Genomic DNA, 20,018 nt, shown 5'->3' with positions numbered 1-20,018 from the left:
AGTCCAAAGGCTTTTTCTTCGGTGAGGCTGGTGTTTTCAGTGGGCCGTTAGGGAGAATCTGTTTTGTTCCTTTCTCCTGGTGGGTGCTGGCAACGCTTGGTGTTCCTTGGTTTGTAGACAAGTCACTTCAATGTCTGCTTTTGTCTCCACGTGGCTTTCTTATAAGTTCACCAGTCACTGCATTTACGGCCCACCCTAACCCACTGTTACCTGCTCTTAATTTAACTTTGATTCCATCCACAAAGACTCTATTTCCAGATGAGATCACGTTCTGAGGTTCTAGGTGGACGTGAATATTTGGGGGGCACCATCCAATTCAGTGCAGTTGGTTTCTCTTCTTCAGGTATACCAGTTATCCTTACCTTAGTTGGGGATTGTCTACCCTCTGCATTATCTGTTAGTGTCCACCGGCTGCTTCCTGCCTGTGCCTTTTTGTCTGTGTTCACTGTGATCTTCTCAATTATACTTTTAACGTCAGTAATTCAGTTTACTACAGTGTCTATTCTTTGTTTCAAGTTAAATATATACATAAAAATATATAAATACACGTGTATATATAAACAGACAATTTTATTGTAATTTAAGTGGTTTTTGTTGTATAAAAAGTTTAGATTTTCGAGTTTCAGTTATTTCCTATCATACTTGGTGCTTAATTGGTAGTTAAAAACAATGATAGTAAAAACAGAGTGACCCAGTGCTCCTCAGCCACTATCTTTTCTTCCAGTTACTGTGTAACAAGTGACCCAAAAACCTCGTCGTGTCAAATAGCAACCATCAACCATTTTAATTTGCTTACCAGTCTGAGGGTAAGGAGGGGGTAAAATGGTAAGGAGTTGAAGAGAGCTCAGCTGGTTTTTATTTTTTTATTCTTTTTAGAAACAGGATCTCACTCTGTCGCCAGGCTGGAGTGCAGTGGCACGATGGTAGCTCACTGCGTCCTTGAGCTCCTGGGCTCGAGCGGCCCTCTCACCTGAGCCTCCCACGCAGCTGGGACTACAGGCATGAGCCGCTGCACCTGGCTTCAGCTGAGCAGCTTTTGCTTGGGTCTCGCTTGGCCATCGTCATGCTGGATTGGGTTGCAGTCATCTGAAGGCGCAGCTTGGCTGGGTGTCCAAGATGGCCTACTCTGTTGATGCTGCTTGTCACCTGGGAGCTGGGCTGGCTGACACTGTCAGCTAGAACGCCTGCTTGTGATCTCTCTAGCACGGTGGTCTCAGGGGAGTTAGTGGCTGGCTTGTCTCAAATTAAGTGACCACAGAAAAGCTGCATAGCCTTTTCTCGCCCAGCCTCAGAAGTCACACATCATTTTACTACATTCTTTTGGCCGCAGGGGAGTTCTAAGGCCAGCCCAGTTTCACGGGAAAGGAAACCAGACTGTACCTCTTGATGTAACAGTAGCAGCGTCACATTTCAGAAGGGAGCTCCTAGGAGGAGATATTTAGTTGCAGCCATCTTTGCAAAATATGGTGTGTTACACTTGTTAATATTTGGTTTTAAGGCCTGGGCAGGAGGATCGCTTGAGTCCAGGAGTCTGAGGTTGCTGTGAGCTAGGCTGACGCCATGGCACTCTAGCCAGGGCAACAGAGTGAGACTCTGTCTCAAAAAAAAAAAAAAAAAAAAAATATATATATACACACATATATGGTTTTAACGTATAAAGCAACTGATACTACATGGATCCTCTCAACATATCATCCTCTCTCACACAGTGTTTTCATTTAGCCTTCTGTATTACCATGACTTCTTTCAAGAGCATTGGTACATTAGATTTCAATTTTTTAAAATCTGTTTTTTTATAACCCATCTGGGCTATGAGTTTTGCAGTTACATCCTCACCAAGGTAGCAAGCATTAGAGCATTAGTGTGCTTTTTTTCCCTCTACCTCTTGGTTAGTGAGTAAACACCATTATTAGTAGAGGAAGGTGGCTTGAAATGACAGTATTCTTTTAAGGCTGATTACATTATAAATTAGACACCCAGATACTTTGGTCACAGTGGTCTGTGGCCCTGATGATCCTGGAGTACGGAGGAAACTTTGTAATATTTCACTTACTATTGTCCTTTCTTTTTCTTCCCTTGCTCGAACCAATGTGGGCATATAACTTTGTTTTAGAATGTGGTATGCAGCTGTAGAAACATGGTGACAAGGGGACAGAGTGAGTATCTACCCATCCGTGTCTGATACTAAAATTGGTTAAGCCCTTTTGAAGCTTACTGGTGATTTCTAGGATACCTTTGAGCATGGATACAAGTTATTAAAAGCAAATGCTTACTATGTGTAAACTATAGATACTTTCCCAGGTAAGGGTTAAATCTTAAAGAGAAGTATTGAATAAGAATGTCACTGAGAGACTGCCATGAATAATGAATGTAATTAAGCCCATAATTAACATTTTTTGTCACTAAGGAGTTATCCTTCTAACTTTGCATATGGAATCTGTTTGCTATGTTGAATTCTAGGCCTGTCTGGAGCGGGGAAGACGACGGTGAGCATGGCTTTGGAGGAGTACTTGGTTTGCCATGGTATTCCGTGCTACACTTTGGATGGTGACAACATTCGTCAAGGTCTCAATAAGAATCTCGGCTTTAGTCCTGAAGACAGAGAAGAGAATGTTCGACGCATTGCGGAAGTTGCCAAGCTGTTTGCAGATGCCGGCTTAGTGTGCATCACAAGTTTTATATCGCCTTACACACAGGTGTGTGGCTTTTGTGCCATTGCTTTTCTAATTACATTTATTAAGAATATGGTATCAGGCAAAGCATATAATTTAAACATTGACATCCAAATTAAACTAATTGACCTAAAGTTACAGGTCAGTTATTGTGCTGTGGCTTTCTGAGTACATCCAAAACTGAGAAAACCTGCCATTAAAACCTGGAGTATAACATTGTTGAACTCATGGCAATGGCCAAATCATTTGAGGCTTGACTTTGTAATTCAGTAACCCTATGGTGAATGCCTGTCAGGTGTCAGCCACCAGGGGAAAGCTAAGCTTCCCGTATGTCCTGCGGTGGCTTCTTTGCTCACACGTCTTTGGTTTCAGCTCTCATCATAGTCTTCCTCTCATTGTAGCAACACTGAATGACTTTTTCGTATTTCTCAGAAAAAAATCATGTTAGTTTCTCATCCTGGGAGTTTTGTTTCCCCCCTGCCTGGAAGGTACCTTCCTCTTCCTCCTGTTCCTCTCTCTGCAGTGTCAGCTGACTTCTGTTCATACTTTGACACTCACGTTGGGGATCTCTTCCTCCTGTGTACCTGCCTTCCTCCCTCAGGCTTTGCTGGGTACCTGTTTTGGGGGACTTTGTTATGTACCTTAGCACACTGTTTTATAAAAAATCCCAGTTCACTGATTGGTGGTACTAATAGTAGCTGTAGTGATGATATTGTTAATGATGACTGACATTTATCGGGCACTTACGATGTACTGGTAGCTGTTTCAAAATGCTTTTATGTAAACTAGCTCACGTAGTCTTCATCCCCCCGTGAGGACGGGGGACATGAGGAAGCAGGTGTGCGTGGCCCGAGGTCACACACTGCGCTGGCAGAGCCGGGACTTGCTCCCTGCCTGTCTGTAGCACCCGTGCTCTGGTCCCCCACGCTGTGCTGCCTCCAGACCCCACGGCTGCTTGAGGACCGAGACTGTTCCTTATTTATCTTTGTAATGTTCACATTAAGTCCAGCTCAATGTTTAGTGTTTGTTGGACGATGGCATATGGTGTGGAGGTGGGAGGCTAGTGAGTCTCTGCTCCGTCACAGTTCAAGCAGCAGCAACGGGAATAGAAGAGACGGGACATGTTTGAAGGCTCTTGAGCCTGTGGCATCAGTAGGGCTTAGTGTCTGCCTGATTGCTGGTTTTGGGGGGAAGTGAAAGAAGGTGCTTTCTGAATAGAGGGTGACACGACTGGGTTATGAAATGGAGGGTGGAAGGGAGGGGATGAGTATTCCATTTTAGGTGTGTCACTTTTGGAGTGCTAGTGGAGTGTATCCATGGAGATGACCACTGGGCCATTGGAAAATTGGTTCTAGGATCTAGAATCAGGAGTTACTAACTTGATTAGCTGAAATCTAGACGAGGTTGAGTATATTCAGAAGAGTATATAAAATAAGAAGAGAGGCACGGAAGGAAACTTGGGAACACCTTCATTTAAAATGACAGTTAGAATAGTGAGATCACAGCTTAATGGCTGTGCCAGAGACTACAGCTGTAAAGCTAATGAGGTGGTTTTAATATATGGGAATAAGATTTATGACAGAGGTATACAGTGGATCCTACTCTGAGAACCCAGAGGTAGCAAGAGCCCCCTGTCAGCCTGGGCATGCAGGGAAGGCTTCCTGGAGGAGGGGACCATGGAGATGTGCTGTGAGGGAGCACATTGCTTTGGCGTAAGGTACAGTGAGCCTGGTAGACTAGGCAGGTATTCGTCATTGATAGGGCATCACATGCAAGACTGAGAATGGGGGGCAGGTACAAGGTGATGCCTCACACTCAGAAACCTTGATTTTATCCCAAGGGGTGGCAAGGAGTCTCTGAGGAGTTCAGTGACACGGTCAGGTTTGCAGCTCTGTCATCCTGGGGACAGTGTAGGGTACGGCATTGGGCGGATCTAAGTTAGAAGCCAGAAGACTGACTGAAAGGACGTTGAAGTTGTCCAGACAAGAGAAGTGAGGGTGGACCAGGGAGTAGGGAAGGGCGAGCACGGCAGGTCGGAGTAATCTTTAGAGGTAAAACCTGAAGGGCTTTGTGGCCGAATGAAAGTGGAGGAAAGAGAGGAACCAGAACAGCTTTTGGGATTGTGGGTGAACAGTGTTGTCATCGTGTGCTTTGTGTGGTGTAAGAGGAAATGCAAGCTTGGAAGGAAAGGGAATGGCTTCTGTTTTGGGACCTAAGTTACTGGCACCTGTGTGACGTCAGTGAGGTGGGTTATGTAGGAAGAAGTTGGAAGTGTGTGTTTAGCTTCGGGAGGGAAGTCAGGGCTCAGCTTCAGTGTTGGTGCATATATTGTCGTTTGCACTATGAGGCCGTTGAAGGAAGCGCCCGAGGACTGTGTAGCGTGAGCAGTGGGCGCCGGTTGGCGTGTGGGGTGGGCGAAGGAGAGGATCCCCGGGGAGCCGCGTAGGGGGACCGGGGAGGGGCAGCTTGGGCATCCTGCGGGCAGCGGTGTGAAATGCACTCTGGTGTTTTAAACACGGAGAAGAACGTATGGATAAGGGAGAGTTTTTGTATGCTGTGTTAGTTCATTTGTTTTAACGGATGAGAGTGACTTGCACTTCTCTGTACAAGTTTGATGCCAGGGGACGAAGCCAGCGGACAGGGGGGAGGCTGCAGATCTCAGACCAAGTAGGGAGAAGGGGCTGAACGAGGTCCTGGAGGGGGGCATGAATGGGGAGGGGATTTAGAGCGTGTGAAGGGAGAAGTGGAGGGGAAGGTTGTTAGGTTGGAGATAAACTTGTGTGGCAGGGAGGGGGCTGACAGCTCTCACGCTTGAGGTTTCTTTTGGAAATAAAAAGTACGACCATCTGGTCAGCGTGGAAGCAGGTCGGGTTTGTCAGAGGGGCCACAGGAAGGTGGCGAGTCTTAAAAGGAGCTGCGTGGGAAGGGAAGGGTGGAAGTTGCAGGTGGCAGTTGAGGATGTTGGCACCACACTTGGGAACAGGGTGCGAGTGTGGCGCCTGCGCCTGGCATGACAGGACGGGTGGCTTTCTCCGGGGAGAACTGGGTTTTAGCTAAGACCAGGAAGAAGAGGAGGTGGACTTAGGAGGGACACAGTGTCCGGGCCAGGGTGGAGAGAGTTTAGACTGAGAGATGGAGGCGGCTGCTAGAGGTTTGGCGCACAGGGGCTGTGCAAATAGAGAGAAGCGGCCGTGGGGCTTGCGTTCGGCAAAGGAGTAAACCAGCCTCAGGGTTCTGAGTGGAGCCTTGGCCGGGTAGCTTTCGTGCCAGCCCAGGCTGCAGCTGAATGTGACGTTACAGAGGCCTCGTGACCCCTGCCTTCCAGCTGGACTCAGGCTCCACGTGGAACTCAGGTGACAGATTTCATGCACATCTGTCGCTTCCCTCCTGTTACTCCCCAGCGTCCTGGGTTTGCAGAACACGGTGCCTTTTAACACTGCTGTGAAGGACAGGAGTTACACTAATACAGTCTTGGGTTTATTTTTTCCAACTTATATTTTACAAGTATAAATTTTGCCTAATATATTTTCCACTAAATCGAGTGAAAAGCACTTTTTACTCGTCCTTGATATTAATACAGTACCTTTATAATCGGTGTGATCACTTGTTATTATTTCTGTGCACGTCTTTTTCTTTAAGGATCGCAACAACGCAAGGCAAATTCACGAGGGTGCAAGTTTACCTTTCTTTGAAGTCTTTGTCGATGCTCCTCTGCACGTCTGTGAACAAAGAGACGTCAAGGGACTGTACAAGAAAGCGCGGGCGGGAGAAATCAAAGGTCGGTGATGTTTTCCTCCCAGCTTGTCTTTGCTTAGATATTTTACCTTTCCCATCTGGGACTGAGGATCTTTTCTAAGAGACTGGCAGTGTGTAAGTGACTTGGGCTGCCTTGGGAAGAGAAAGTGGGTTTTATCCCCAGCTATTCAGAGCGGGGACTTTGGGGGTTGGTGAAAACCTGCTTGATATAATTCAGTGCTTGGCATTAGGTCAGATGTCAGTCAGGAGCTGCCGCCACTTCTCCTCCTTTTGTTCCATCAAAAATGCAGTGAGTGCTACAGCTATTGGGAAATACACCTGACCAGGGACAGTGTCTTGTGCTTATTTCCTTATTCATTCCATGTGCAACTGTTGAGTTAGAGTGCATTAATGTGGGGATGACTTAAAAGCGTGCGGGAGGAAGTGTGTAGGTTATATGCAAATACTGTGCCATTTCACTGAAGGGACTTGGGCATCTGCGGATTTTGGTATCCACAGGGAGTCCTGGAACCAGTCCCCACAGATACGGAGGGAGAGCTCTAGCCTTTGCTTTTTTGGTTTTGTGGTCTACTCCCGGAGTTTCCACTTTGATGAACATTTAGACGTTGAAGGAGAAATGTAGAACCCATTTCTGCTGTGGCCTTTGACACAGATCGTATTATTTACCTTGTAGATATCCTTTGACATTTTCCTGCTGTGTTATTGTTAGCAGAAGCCAAGGACATGCCGGCGGCATTACGGAATAAAGATAGATGGCGTTGTTTAGGGATCCGTGATTCATGCAGGTGACTTCTGTTTGCCTTCCTAGAAGTGGGTGTGGTGCCTGGGATTGTTACAGGAGCTCCTCGGAGCTCTCGGAATGATGGATTTTGATATTCAGCTTCTGGAACCGAAAAGGAAAATGTTGAATGGGAAGGACAATGCTTGTTATTCTGAGTTCTGTGTTTGGACCCTGGGACACTTTAGCATTTGGGGCAAGTGGCACCTGCTGTGGTGACATGTAGTCCCGAGGGCAAGGCTGATAGCGAGTCCTTCTGCCACAGGAGACCCAGCTCCTGGGTGAGGGCTGCTGCCCGTCACTCCTGTCACCTATGACGCTGGCCCTTTCTTAACTCAGAAGGAACAGGCTGCCTGGCCGGAATACGTCGCGACAACAGGAAGGAAAGCAGTTTCGCCCTTCAGCTCCTGTGTCACTCTCCACTGATAGGCCGTGTTCAGTTCAGTCTTTCGTGTAGAGATTTGGGGCAGAAAAGCAAAATGGTATGTCCAGGTTCCTAAAGTCTAAACCTTTTACTTACTTTAATTGTAGTTGGTTTTGTTGTTTCTACAAGGCTGGATTGGCGAGGGAGGTAGGTTTGTCTGCCCGGCTGGAGCAAGCTGCTTACGAGCAGGAACAACGGCTTGGATGTTTTTCTATCTTTCGAATTTAGCACAGTGCGTGGCCCAAACTGTATCCCCATCACATACGTAGTAAACGTTGGATGGGTGAGAAGGCAGAGTGCGGGTGGGGTGTTCAACGCACATCTACCGACACTTTCTATTCGCAGGGCGTGTATCTGGTGCTAGGGATAGAAAGATGAATGAGGCAACATCCAGAATGCCCTGGCGTCACTTACAATCTCTGCTTTATAACCGGGAGTGCCTCTGTGTTGGTCTAGTTTCTTGTTTACTTCCCCAGGTGTTGGCTGCATTCCCCTGAGTAGATGTTGATAAGACATTCCATACGTTAGCGTGTGTGTGTGTCTGTGCGCACACACTGATACGTTTTAGGTTTGTCTTGGGGCTGGAGTTCCTGATTGTAGAGTTGTTTAGTTTTTTAAAAAATCTTTTACTTGTGGTCAGAATGGTGCTGAACAAGTTCCCTATCAATGCCATTTCAAACCCTGGTGATCATTCAAGGACAGACCTTTGTATGACATTTACTAGACAGTAGATTTATCTCTGTGTCAGCCATTCTGCTATCTAGATTATTTTCATGATTACTACTCAAGTAGTTACTTGTTATCAACTTATATATACAATTTTTTTACAGCATACGTTTATTATAGTCATTTATGGGATAAATTAGCTGGAGGAGAACTCTGGGCTTCTAAAAAGTTCAGCCAACTCCTCTAAGCCAGTGGTTGTCAAGTTGCTGCACGTTGATGTTTCCTTGAGAAGGTTTAAAACTCCAGTCTGCGGCTCTACCCCAGACTGGTGAAATCAGAACCTCATGGGGTGGGGCCCGGTGATTCTAGTGTATTGTTGCATTCGAGAACCAGAGCTTAACAACCAGTGTTCTAACCAAAATTATTTTTTTTTCCCAGCTATTTTATTGTGACCTGCAGCTAAATACAGTTGGGAATATTGGTAATGCAGACATTTCTTCTTGAGTTCAGGACTGCAGGTGATGCTTAGAAATATGGAATATGAAAAAATGAAATAAGTGGACTATAGGCTTATAGTATGTATTTTAGAACTCTTTGGTTAACTTTACTTCTTTTTTTTTGAGGCAGAGTCTCGCTCTGTTGCCCGGGCTAGAGTGCCCTGGCGTCAGCCTAGCTCACAGCAACCTCAGACTCCTGGGCTCAAGCGATCCTCCTGCCTCAGCCTCCCGAGTAGCTGGGACTACAGGCATGCGCCACCATGCCTGGCTAATTTTTTCTATATATCATTTTAGTTGTCCAGATCATTTCTTTCTATTTTTAGTAGAGACGGGTCTCGCTCTTGCTCAGGCTGGTCTCGAACTCCTGACCTCAAGCGATCCTCCCGCCTCGGCCTCCCAGAGTGCTGGGATTACAGGCATGAGCCACCACACCCGGCCACTCCTGGCGCTCCTGTGGTCAGTTGTGCCTATGAGCAGAGCAGTGAAAAATGAGTCACCTGACATATCCGACACACCTGACATAGCTCCCCGCTGACGTTATCAAAGTGATTTCCTTCCTGGCCTACAAAGGACAGAGAAAATTAGATTAACTGAAAAAAAAAAAAAAAGACAAAGTGACTTCCTGTCCCAGTTCTCGTACTGTAAACAGGTATCTTTTTTGCAGCCTATGTAGTGCCATGGTTTTGCATTTTTGTAGCTCTTTGGGTGGTTTTGCTGGTAAATGGCCCTGGTGCTGGCAGTGCTGTCTCACATGTCTCAGCACACGACAGCCGTGACGTGCCCTGCGTGGGAAACACACGTGTTAGGGAAGCTTCACTCCGGCACTGGTTAGCGTGCCGTTGCCATGAGCTCAGTGTTAGTTGGTCAACGACGTGTGTTGAATAAGGTGTCTTTAAACAGGAACACACATAAAACAAAGTGAAAGAATCGATCGATTGACAAAAATGTTGCCACCAGAGGCCTGCAGAGACCTAACCCCGTATTTCACCTGGGAGCATTTGTTCAGTACTTGCTAAGTCAGTGTTTGTGGCAACTTTATTGAACGTAACTACTGTGAATAATGAGAATCAACTATACTTCCGTGTTTAAGGAAGAAACAAAAGTTTAATTAGAAATCCTCTCCCAAGAAAGAAGTGTCAGTGTTATAACTCTGTAGCTTAGAGGAGAGAGAACAAATGTTAACTTCATACATAGCAGAGACCTGCACTGAAGAAATAAACCTGTTTTAATTTCCACCCCCACCCCCCCCCCCCCAATTATCTGGTACCTTTACAGGGTTCACCGGGATTGATTCTGAATATGAGAAACCAGAGGCCCCGGAGCTGGTGCTGAAAACGGACTCGTGTGACGTCAACGACTGTGTCCAGCAGGTGGTGGAACTTCTGCAGGAGCGGGTAAGAGACAGCGACAGAAGGAGTCATCAGAGGAGAACCGTTTCCGTCTCATAAGCGTCCTCCTGTTAATCTCAGACGGGCATGAGGGCAGGTGGCGGAACCAGCGACCATGTGACGTTCAGCTCAGAGTTCATGGTCGGTGCTGGTAGGAGGGCGTCTGCCCACGGCACTCGGATTGCAAGGGGACTTGGTGTAATGTGCCCTGTCCACGTCAGACCCTCTGCTGTCCAAGGCTAGCAAGTGCGATTCAGCTTCCTTGTCATCACAGGGACATTGTTAGGTTTGGCAAAGGTGGGTTATGTCGGAGCACGTAGCAGAGTCTGACTGCAGGTTGGGACGTGAAGGCGATGAGTATGTCGACTGCAGTGTTGCCTTGAAGCAATAGTGATAACCAAGTCATCATGGCTTTATGGTGTGTGCTTTGAGGAGGGATGGGAAGATTAGGGGTTCTGCATTAACCAGCATTACGGAAAAGGATCCACGTGAGTGTGCCGAAGGACAATGCCGTGGGCAGCGTTGGAGACCATCAGCAATAACTCGTTAGTTGAACTCTTACTATGTGCTACGCCCTGTGTCAGGTACTCCAGTAGCATTATTGCATCTAATCTGTGTTAAAACTCTGAGAGGTAGTTATAATTATCCTCGTTTTACTGATGAGGAAACAGATTCAGGAGGTGAAGTTGTTAGTCCCAGAACAGCCAAGCTGGGGAGGGTGAGATTTGAACACACGTCTGACTGATTCTGCAGCCCACACGCTGGCCTTTCTACGATGCTGCCTTTCCTGATACCTAGATTCTTTCCTTTCCTGGTTTATTTCTGAAATATGAATCTTTTTCTGACTCCCTTTTACATTCCTTGACCAGTTATTTCCTTAGTTGGGATTAAAACAGTGGAGAGGAATGGGCATTTCATTGACTTTAGAAAGATTTAATACCTTTAAAAGTACTTGAGCAGGTCACAGATAACACTGCCTGGGTTGGAAAGAATGTTTATTGTGTGAAGAAGTAAAGTGCTCGTGCTTGTGCCCAGCTGGTGGGAAATGTTTGTTCTGTGCAGTGTGAAATAAGAGAAGTGTTTGTGGGTTATCTAATTTGCCTTGGAAAGCAAAGGCAGGTTTTGCCAGATGAATTATGATTTACTTAAGTCTTAAAACCTACATCTACCTGGTAAATGAGTGACTGGGCTTATTGTACCACATAAAATGAAAACTTTATTTCTAAAACAGTCAAGCTGAATAAATTTTATCTCTTCTTCAGACTCAGTTTTATAAGACAAATTATTTGATCTCTGATAGCATCTGGATGTCCAGCAAGTCAGTTCAGTTTTGACTCTAACTGTCTGGAGGTGGCTCAGACCCCAAAGGCGAAGGGCTCAGCCCCCCAAGATCGCCCCCGTTGCAGATGCCAGCCACACTTGGGGTGCCCAGGCTACCCACTTTTCTGCCTGGCTGATAACAAATTCAAGGGTTCCCATCCCCAGCCCTCACCAGGTCTGCTGACTTGCTAGAACAACTCACAGAACTCAGGAAAGCCCTTTATTTACTGTCACTGGTTTATTTTAAACTCAGGAACAGCCAAGTGGAAGAGATGCACAGGGCAAGGCTGGGGGGAGGGGTAGCAGAGCCTCCATGCTTTCTGCAGGCACGATTGATGAAGTCATTGGCCACTGGTGATTGAACTCAATCTCTAACCCCTTCTCCTCCCCAGAGACTGGGGGGGGCGGGTGAGCTGAAAGGTCCACCCTGTGATGGAGGCTTGGTCTTTCTGGACCAGCCCCCACCGGAATCTGCCCAGGTGCCCTGTCAGCCAAGAGTCATCCCCTTATTGTACCAAAGACACTTGGATCACTTAGGGGACTCTTTGATCATCCCAGGGGTTTTGGGAGCTCTGTACCAGGAACTGAGGGAAAGGGCTAAATACTATGTATTTCCCATTGCACCACGACTTGCTATTAGAGGGAGGGGATTAGTACAGTCTGGGACTTTCTGGAGAGCGAATGGGTTTGACGAGTGCTGTCTCCATGGAAATAATAGTGGTAAGTAGAGTTTTCTTTTTTCTGATGCTCGGTATTGCTTTGGAGACACTCTCTGAAGTGAATTCTACCTGGAATTGTTTCTTTAATGTTCTTTAGTAAAATATAATATTTATTTTACTGTCCAAGAAAAATATCTTTTTAGTCTGCTGCACACTGGGTATTTCAGGACGATGGGTACTTTGGTTGCTGTACCACTTCAGCATCATGTCAGGGATCCTCTGTGATCCCTGGCTTGTTTTCTTTCTTTCAATCTGACTGCATAATGTCATTGGGGTAGGTAATGTGTCATTCACATAAAGATGGCCTTTCTCTGCATTTGGTCAAAACATCTTTATTTTCTTGGTGTGCTGCATTTGGCATATATTTATTCAAGAAAATAGAAGACACTAACAAAAAATGCAGATTTTTGATTTAATATGTAAATTAAACCCTTGAATGGTCACTAGATGGCCTGCTAGTCTTGCATTTTAACTTGGCTTGTTAGGACATGAGGAAGTAGACTTTTTCCTGCTGGTTTCAATCTAAAGTGATATTTTAAATACCGGTTTTAAATCTACCAGGAACTCTTAGATTTACTAGTGCTATAAGTTATTTAAAGGTTTGTCTTTTTATGAAATGGTGGTTTAGTGCCCTAAATGGATTTTATACTGCCCATAAAAGCCGGGCTTTACAGCTCAGTTTTAAAGTGTTGCCAGAATGTTGTTTGGTGTTCATGCTTTGGATGTGTGTAGTTTAGATAATAAAAATTTAATAGTCACATAAAAACATGAATGAGCCCTGGTTTCAAATGTGTTGAGCAGATTTGGCTCAAGAAGAAAGTACAGAAAATATTTAAAGGAATAACTTGAAATGTGGAATTGCTATGTTTATTAATGTGTTCAGAGTTCTTCAGGAAGATTAAAATGAGAAGGCAAGAGCTACTATTTCGTGTTGTGAGCGCTGTTTGCCTGCCGGCCAGTTTCCAGGTAGAAACAAGCAGTGGCCTGTTTGAATAAACACACGGATATAGCATGTGTTAGATCTTAGGTTGTCTTTAGTCAATCAAACAAAAAAGTTTTGGGTACCTTATGTTACATTTTCAAATTAAATTAATAATTAAAAATTCATAATTTATTTTAGTTATTTTGTTTTTTTTGGAGACACAGTCTCGCTCTGTTGCCCGGGCTAGAGTGCCGTGGTGTCAGCCTAGCTCACAGCAACCTCAAACTCCTGGGCTCAAGCCATCCTCCTGCCTCAGCCTCCCGAGTAGCTGGGACTACAGGCATGCGCCACCACACCCAGCTAATTTTTTCTATATATATTTTTAGCTGTCCAAATCATTTCTTTCTATTTTTAGTAGAGATGGGGTCTCGCTCTTGCTGAGGCTGGTCTCGAACTCCTGACCTCGAGCGATCCTCCCGCCTCGGCCTCCCAGAGTGCTGGGATTACAGGCGTGAGCCACCACAGCCAGGCCCAAAAATTCGTAATATTGAAACATTTCAAGACTTACAGGTAACAGAAGTCGCCCCTCATTAATAACAGTGTGTGAATTGTTTACTGACCCCTGCAGTGTCCCTGGGACTCCTTTACCCGTAAGTGCTGGGTGACCACGAAGCTCTTCAGGGTGGGGGTGGGGCGTCTGGGCATATAAAGGCTTTCTCCTGGCCTGGCTTGTGATCAATTTTGGTTTTAAAGGAGATTTCTAGAAATAAAGTTGAAGAAGAACACGTTGTTTCTAACAGCTGTGTCTGTGGAAATCCTGATGAAACGTGAACAGAATGGAGAGCTTGTGTGGTGGGGACTCCATGTCCTGTTGTCCAGATATCTGGTCTCACTTTGAGGTGGTTTTGCTCCTTTCGGATGTTCAGCAGTGGTTTTGGAAACTGAGGTTTGTTACTAGAACGTGCTAGAAACTGGCTGTGTTTGCATTTTTAAGATTTTTTATGTATTCCTGATAGAGACTGAGTCCTTTTGTCTTTACACGTAGCATCTACGTAGAACTCATTTCCACTGAGCAGATGCCCCATCTTCCTCTTGATTCATGCTGTGTTTGTATTAATTCTAGAAATATTTGCTTTATGTATTTTTTTTTTTTTAAAGAAGAGAAAAATAGTGGCAACCTCTTGAACTTTTATTTTGGCATTGGTTAAGCATGAGAAGAATTTTGTATCTAAGTTTTGAATCCAAAATTCTTTTAAAAATACTTGCTGGATGTGAATTTTGAAAACCGAAGAATTTTGTGAAATTCTTGTAATGAAAAAATTATTTTGACTGAAAAGTAAAATATGAAAAGGATTTCCCCTCATAAAAAGAAAGTGATTATCACCTCTATGTTAATACACGTTATTAAAAACATGTTCATTCATGCTAAAGTACAAATAATTTTGTTGTTGGTACACAAAACATTTCTTTTAAATAATTTGGTTGAGCTCATAGTACAGATACTACCCTTTTCATATTCAAACTAGTTATGTCAGAGGCAGATTTGCTCACAAATTATCTGTACATTAGTTTTTTACGGGTGTGGTTGGAAGGAAACTGTGGACATCATCTAGAGAGACTGTGGTTAGTTCGCAGTACTCTTCCTCCCAGAAGTCCTAGCGGATGCCTGACTGTTTGTGTAACTTCAGTTGGTTTTAGAGGGTTTTTGTGTGTGTGTGTTTGTATGAAACCGCTGAACTGTCTTCCAAAGTGGCTGTACCGTTTTGCCTTCCCACCAGCTGTGAAGGGGAGTGTCTGGAGTGACAGGCATGTCCCTCAGTAGGTGGATGGCAGTGAGGACAGTAAATCACCCTGTGTCCCTGTATGTGGTTATCATTGTCATTTTTCCGTCTTCCCTTCCAGCTGTTCTCCACCCATAGGACAAACGGTAGTTCCAGCAGTCTGTGCAAAGCCTGTTACTTCACCAACTAGAAAATAAAAATTCAGAATAAACTTTTCCTGAAAGGACAGTATGATGTGCATTAAGTGAAATGCACACGCACATTCTGTATGTTCCATGAGCTTCTTGGATACGTAAAGCCCCCAAAGATGCCTTGTGGCATCCACATTCCACATTCTTCGCAGCTGCAAAATGAAGAATTGAAATTCTTTTTGGTCTTGTTTTGAAATGTTACTTTTCTTCTTTAAGATACCCTTTGATGAACTCTAAACTGTCCAGTCCACCATTTAATTATACTTTTGTTACATAGGATATCGTACCTGTGGATGCCTCTTATGAAGTCAAGGAACTGTATGTGCCAGAAAATAAGCTTCATTTGGCAAAAACAGATGCAGAAGCATTACCAGCACTGGAAATTAATAAAGTAAGTGCTTTGTTGCTTTTCACACCGAGTGATATATCCTTAAACTTGTGGTTGATAGCATTGTTTGAGGCCAGGGGTAGTAGCCGAAGGGGGGACGGTGTTGCAGTGTGTATCACAGTTTCCAGGAATGGAGAATGTGTTTAATTGTGAAACCACGTTCTCAAAGTAGCATGGCTTTTATTAATATTTGCTTTCATTAATATTTACTTTTAGTCATAATATTTATTTATTTTGAAATGTCAAAGAATAAAGATTGTGTGAGATTTTTAGGTTTATCAGAAGGAAAGAATTTTAAAAGGTTAAATACTAATCCATACTATTAATAATTAAAAAAGAACATTTTCCCCCTTTAACCATGTTTCCTAATCTCTTGCCAAACACTTGACTTGCCCTTTCTTATATTGTTAAGAGTAATTCTGTTGTATATTTTAGCTTTAATGATGTCATTATATAGTCTTTCCTAATAAACAACTGCTTGGTTAAATCAGACATGGTGAGAATGGAAAGTATACTTTATCTTTTTCAAATCTTAGAGAATTTTAAGCTGTATGATTTATTTATACTTTAAAAACAGGAAGATTAAGGAATAAGCATTTGGACTAGAAGTTAGATTTCCCATCCGTCCTTTTTTTTTTTTTTTTTTTTTTTTGAGACAGAGTCTCACTGTTGCCCGGGCTAGAGTGCCGTGGCATCAGCCTAGCTCACAGCAACCTCAAACTCCTGGGCTCAAGTGATCCTCCTGCCTCAGCCTCCCGAGTAGCTGGGATTACAGGCATGCGCCACCATGCCCGGCTAATTTGTTCTATATATATTTTTAGTTGGCCAGATAATTTCTTTCTATTTTCAGTAGAGCCGGGGTCTTGCTCTTGCTCAGGCTGGTCTCGAACTCCTGACCTAGAGCGATCCTCCCGCCTCAGCCTCCCAGAGTGCTAGGACTACAGGTGTGAGCCACCACGCCCAGCCTTCTTTAATGTTCTGATGGGAGGTGCTAGAAATCTCAAAGTTCAAGAAACAATAGTTTTTTAGGACAATGGTTATTAAAGTGTGGTGTCCAGGACATCACTGTGAGGATTTTCTGGGAACATGTTAGAAATACAACTTCTTGGGCCACGTAGCAAGCTGGATCAGCAACTCTGGGGGTGAAGCCGTCTTCGTTTTAACGAAGCCTTCCAGGGGTGTCTGATACACATTAAAGTTTGAGAACCACTGGTTTAGGAACGGCTGTCCTTATTAGAAATACTTGGAGGCCCAATGTGACTTAAATCTAGTAGGAGAAATACATTTTTTCTAGTACCCTAGTCTTTGTTAGATTTCTATGATCTATAATCATCCTTAGAGTGTTTGTTTCTATTGCTTTCAAAATCAAACTTCTAAAGGCCATTACTGCTTTTGCTGATAAACACGTGACCTGGGCATCTTGCCCTGTTTTCTGACCGGCCAGGTGAACATGCAGTGGGTGCAGGTGCTGGCGGAGGGCTGGGCGACCCCGCTGAACGGCTTCATGCGGGAGCGCGAGTACCTGCAGTGCCTTCACTTCGACTGTCTGCTGGACGGTGAGACGCTTCACAGTTACCTTGCGTGTGGCAGAGACGTGACACGGTTGCCGGGGCTTGTCACTGTTTATACAAAGCGATGGTAACATGGTAGCATTGTATGATAGCAGTACTGAACACTTTATTGAAGGGAACCATGAGATTTTGTTTCCATTCTTCCTCTTCCTGATTGTGATTTATCGCAGAGGGAGAGGGAGAACCTGGGGATTAGGACTGGGAATGGCTGTAAAAGCAGACAGGTTTCTCGCGCCGTATCCGCCTGACCCCTGTGGAGTGTTTTCTCCGTGCAGTCCACGCACACACTGCGTTTCGCTGCACTGATGGGAACCTGGAGTCCAAGTTAAGGAATCCTAAGTAGGCGGCAGAAAGCGTGGTTCTTCCTATTCTTTTTTTTTTTTTTTGAGACAGAGTCTCACTCTGTCACCCAGGCTAGAGTGCCGTGGTGTCAGCCCAGCTCACAGCAACCTCAAACTCCTGGGCTCCAATGATCCTCCTGCCTCAGCCTCCCGAGTAGCTGGGACTACAGGCATGTGCCACCATGCCTGGCTAATTTTTTCTATATATTTTTAGCTGTCCAGATAATTTCTTTCTATTTTTAGTAGAAACGGGGTCTTGCTCTTGTTCAGGCTAGTTTCAAACTCCTGACCTCAAGCGATCCACCCGCCTTGGCCTCCCAGAGTGCTGGGATGACAGGAGTGAGCCACCGTGCCCGGCTGTCGTGGTTATTTTTAAAGCAGCTAAGCAATCATCATTGATCTTGTTGCCATCTTTTGTCTAAAGAAGGCATGTCATGATTCCCAAAAAACGTATGCTTTCTTCAGTATGGAAATAAATTCAAATATGAATTTTATTTTTCTAACCTATACATGATGAGTAGGAAAAAAAAAAACTTTTGCAGCTTGAAAGGCTGGGAATTGAGACTGTGCCTTTGGGGTCACTGACGGCACATTTTGGTTTGAGTGGAGCCACTGATTACTGCGTTTGTGTCTTGCCCGGTAACAGCTAGTACCAGTTTGATTCTGGCTGTATTAAAAACACAAACAAGAAAACTTTACGGATTTTTTTTTGTCTTCCTATCTCAAGGTTACCCAAGTGTACCAAGTATACTCAAGTATACTTAATCCACTTGCCACTTAAAACGTAGTTATTTATATCATCCTGTTATCAACAAGGCTTTAAATTTTTCCTGAAAAGGTCCTGAAACATAGTTCTTTGTCTCATTCATACATTGAAAGTGCACAGTATATGTTTGGTGATGTTTAGCTTAACTGGTTGATTTTTCCTTATTAAACAGTTTCTTTAATGTTTGTAATTTTATACCAAAAATTTCTACCCAAAGACAGTTTGATGAATTGTGAGAAATATTACCACACACTGGTGGTTGTCTTCATTTTTGCTAGTTTTTTTTTTTTTAATTTCTGAGGTTGTTGCTTATTCTCCCTGACCTCGTAGTTTGTTCTGTGCCAGGTACCCAGTGAACACTTGTTAGTAGACCCATAAACCGTTTATTATTTGAAAAGCGTCCTTTGCAGTGATAAGGTGGCTGTAACTAGGGCCTGTTGAGTAACTCCCCCGGCCGGCCGTGTGCTTTGTGTCCCTTTGTGCCCTGCAGGAGGTGTCATTAACCTGTCGGTGCCCATAGTCCTGCCGGCCACTCGCGAAGAGAAGGAGCGGCTGGACGGCTGCACGGCATTCGCCCTGGTGTACGAGGGCCGGCGTGTGGCTATTCTTCGCAATCCGGAGTTTTACGAGCACAGAAAGGAGGAGCGCTGTGCCAGACAGTGGGGAACAACGTGCAAGAGCCACCCCTACATCAAGGTCCTGAATAAGGCTTGCTGCGTTTTATGTTGACTTGCAGTAATGTTTGTGCTGTGGGCATTACCTGTGTATGGACTGCCCCGCTGGGAATGTTAGTGTTTTGCAGAATTGAGACTGGATCTTGGTGTGATGAGCAGATGTCATTTTGGTCAACAGATTTTTTTTTTTTTTTTTTGAGACAGAGTCTTGCTCTGTTGCCCGGGCTAGAGTACTGTGGTGTCAGCCCAGCTCACAGCAACCTCAAACTCCTGGGCTCAAGTGATCCTCCTGCCTCAGCCTCCCCAGTAGCTGGGACTACAGCCATGCGCCACCATGCCCGGCTAATTTTTTCTATATATTTTTAGTTGTCCAGATCATTTCTTTCTATTTTTAGTAGAGACGGGTCTCGCTCTAGCTCAGGCTGGTCTCGAACTCCTGACCTCGAGCGATCCTCCCGCCTCGGCCTCCCAGAGGGCTGGGATGACAGGCGTGAGCCACCGCACCCGGCCAACAGATATATTTTAAATACCTGCTCTATACCAGGCTGCCAGACACTGAGCTGGGGGCTGGTGCTGGGAGTGCGGGGATGGGGACAGGACGGGCACAGTGTTTATGCTCTTACAGTTTACAGTCTGGTGGTGTCCTTCATCATATACGCACAAGGAGGATGTAAGGTCAGGGCGTGGAGGGGGCCCTGCCAGGGTGGTCTCATCTAGCCTGGGCTTTTAATTTAACATTGTGTTTCTGGTGTAAGAGCAGCGAAATGTAATTAGTCTCCCTGAAGCACCTCATTTATTGTATGTATTGTATGTGAAATGTTATCAGAGTCAAATTCCTGTCAGTTGTTAGGTGTGTCAAAGTAGACTGAGCTTTAAAAGAGACTGGGTGCATTCTTGGCACGTGAGACAGAGCAGCGCGGGGAAGATGGACGGGCTCGAGAGGGTCATGTCCCCTCCTTGCAGATGCAGGGAAAGAAGATGCGTGAAGGTGCAAGAAATTTGAGGCGACGTGGTGATTGGAAGGCATGAATTTGTGTCTGACTCAAAGATCGTTAGTTCTTTGAAAGATTAGGATTGAGAACACAGGGTGGGGTGACCCAGGGTTACAAATTATTCTGTCAACCCGTAACAACGATGAAAGGGATGTTTTTGTCACTTAAGAAG

The 20,018-nt window shown here is 44.9% G+C and overlaps 1 protein-coding gene across 5 annotated transcripts in view; it reads left to right on the top strand.

Moving 5' to 3' along the window:
• The window catches only part of PAPSS1 (3'-phosphoadenosine 5'-phosphosulfate synthase 1), a 55,242-nt gene that overhangs the window by 15,861 nt on the left and 19,363 nt on the right, over window positions 1-20,018 (top strand). For all 5 annotated transcript variants that reach the window (XM_045537428.1, XM_045537429.1, XM_045537426.1 and 2 more), the window contains 6 exons: window positions 2,461-2,696; window positions 6,312-6,450; window positions 10,069-10,187; window positions 15,392-15,505; window positions 16,947-17,058; window positions 18,671-18,876. In XM_045537428.1, coding sequence (XP_045393384.1) covers window positions 2,461-2,696; window positions 6,312-6,450; window positions 10,069-10,187; window positions 15,392-15,505; window positions 16,947-17,058; window positions 18,671-18,876 — 926 coding nt within the window. The remainder of the gene's footprint in view (window positions 1-2,460; window positions 2,697-6,311; window positions 6,451-10,068; window positions 10,188-15,391; window positions 15,506-16,946; window positions 17,059-18,670; window positions 18,877-20,018) is intronic.

This window comes from Lemur catta, chromosome 26 (genome assembly GCF_020740605.2).
Source record: "Lemur catta isolate mLemCat1 chromosome 26, mLemCat1.pri, whole genome shotgun sequence".
Lineage (NCBI taxonomy): Eukaryota > Metazoa > Chordata > Mammalia > Primates > Lemuridae > Lemur > Lemur catta.
Note: the sequence above shows the minus strand (reverse complement) of the source record. Positions and strands in the feature narration are given on the sequence as shown.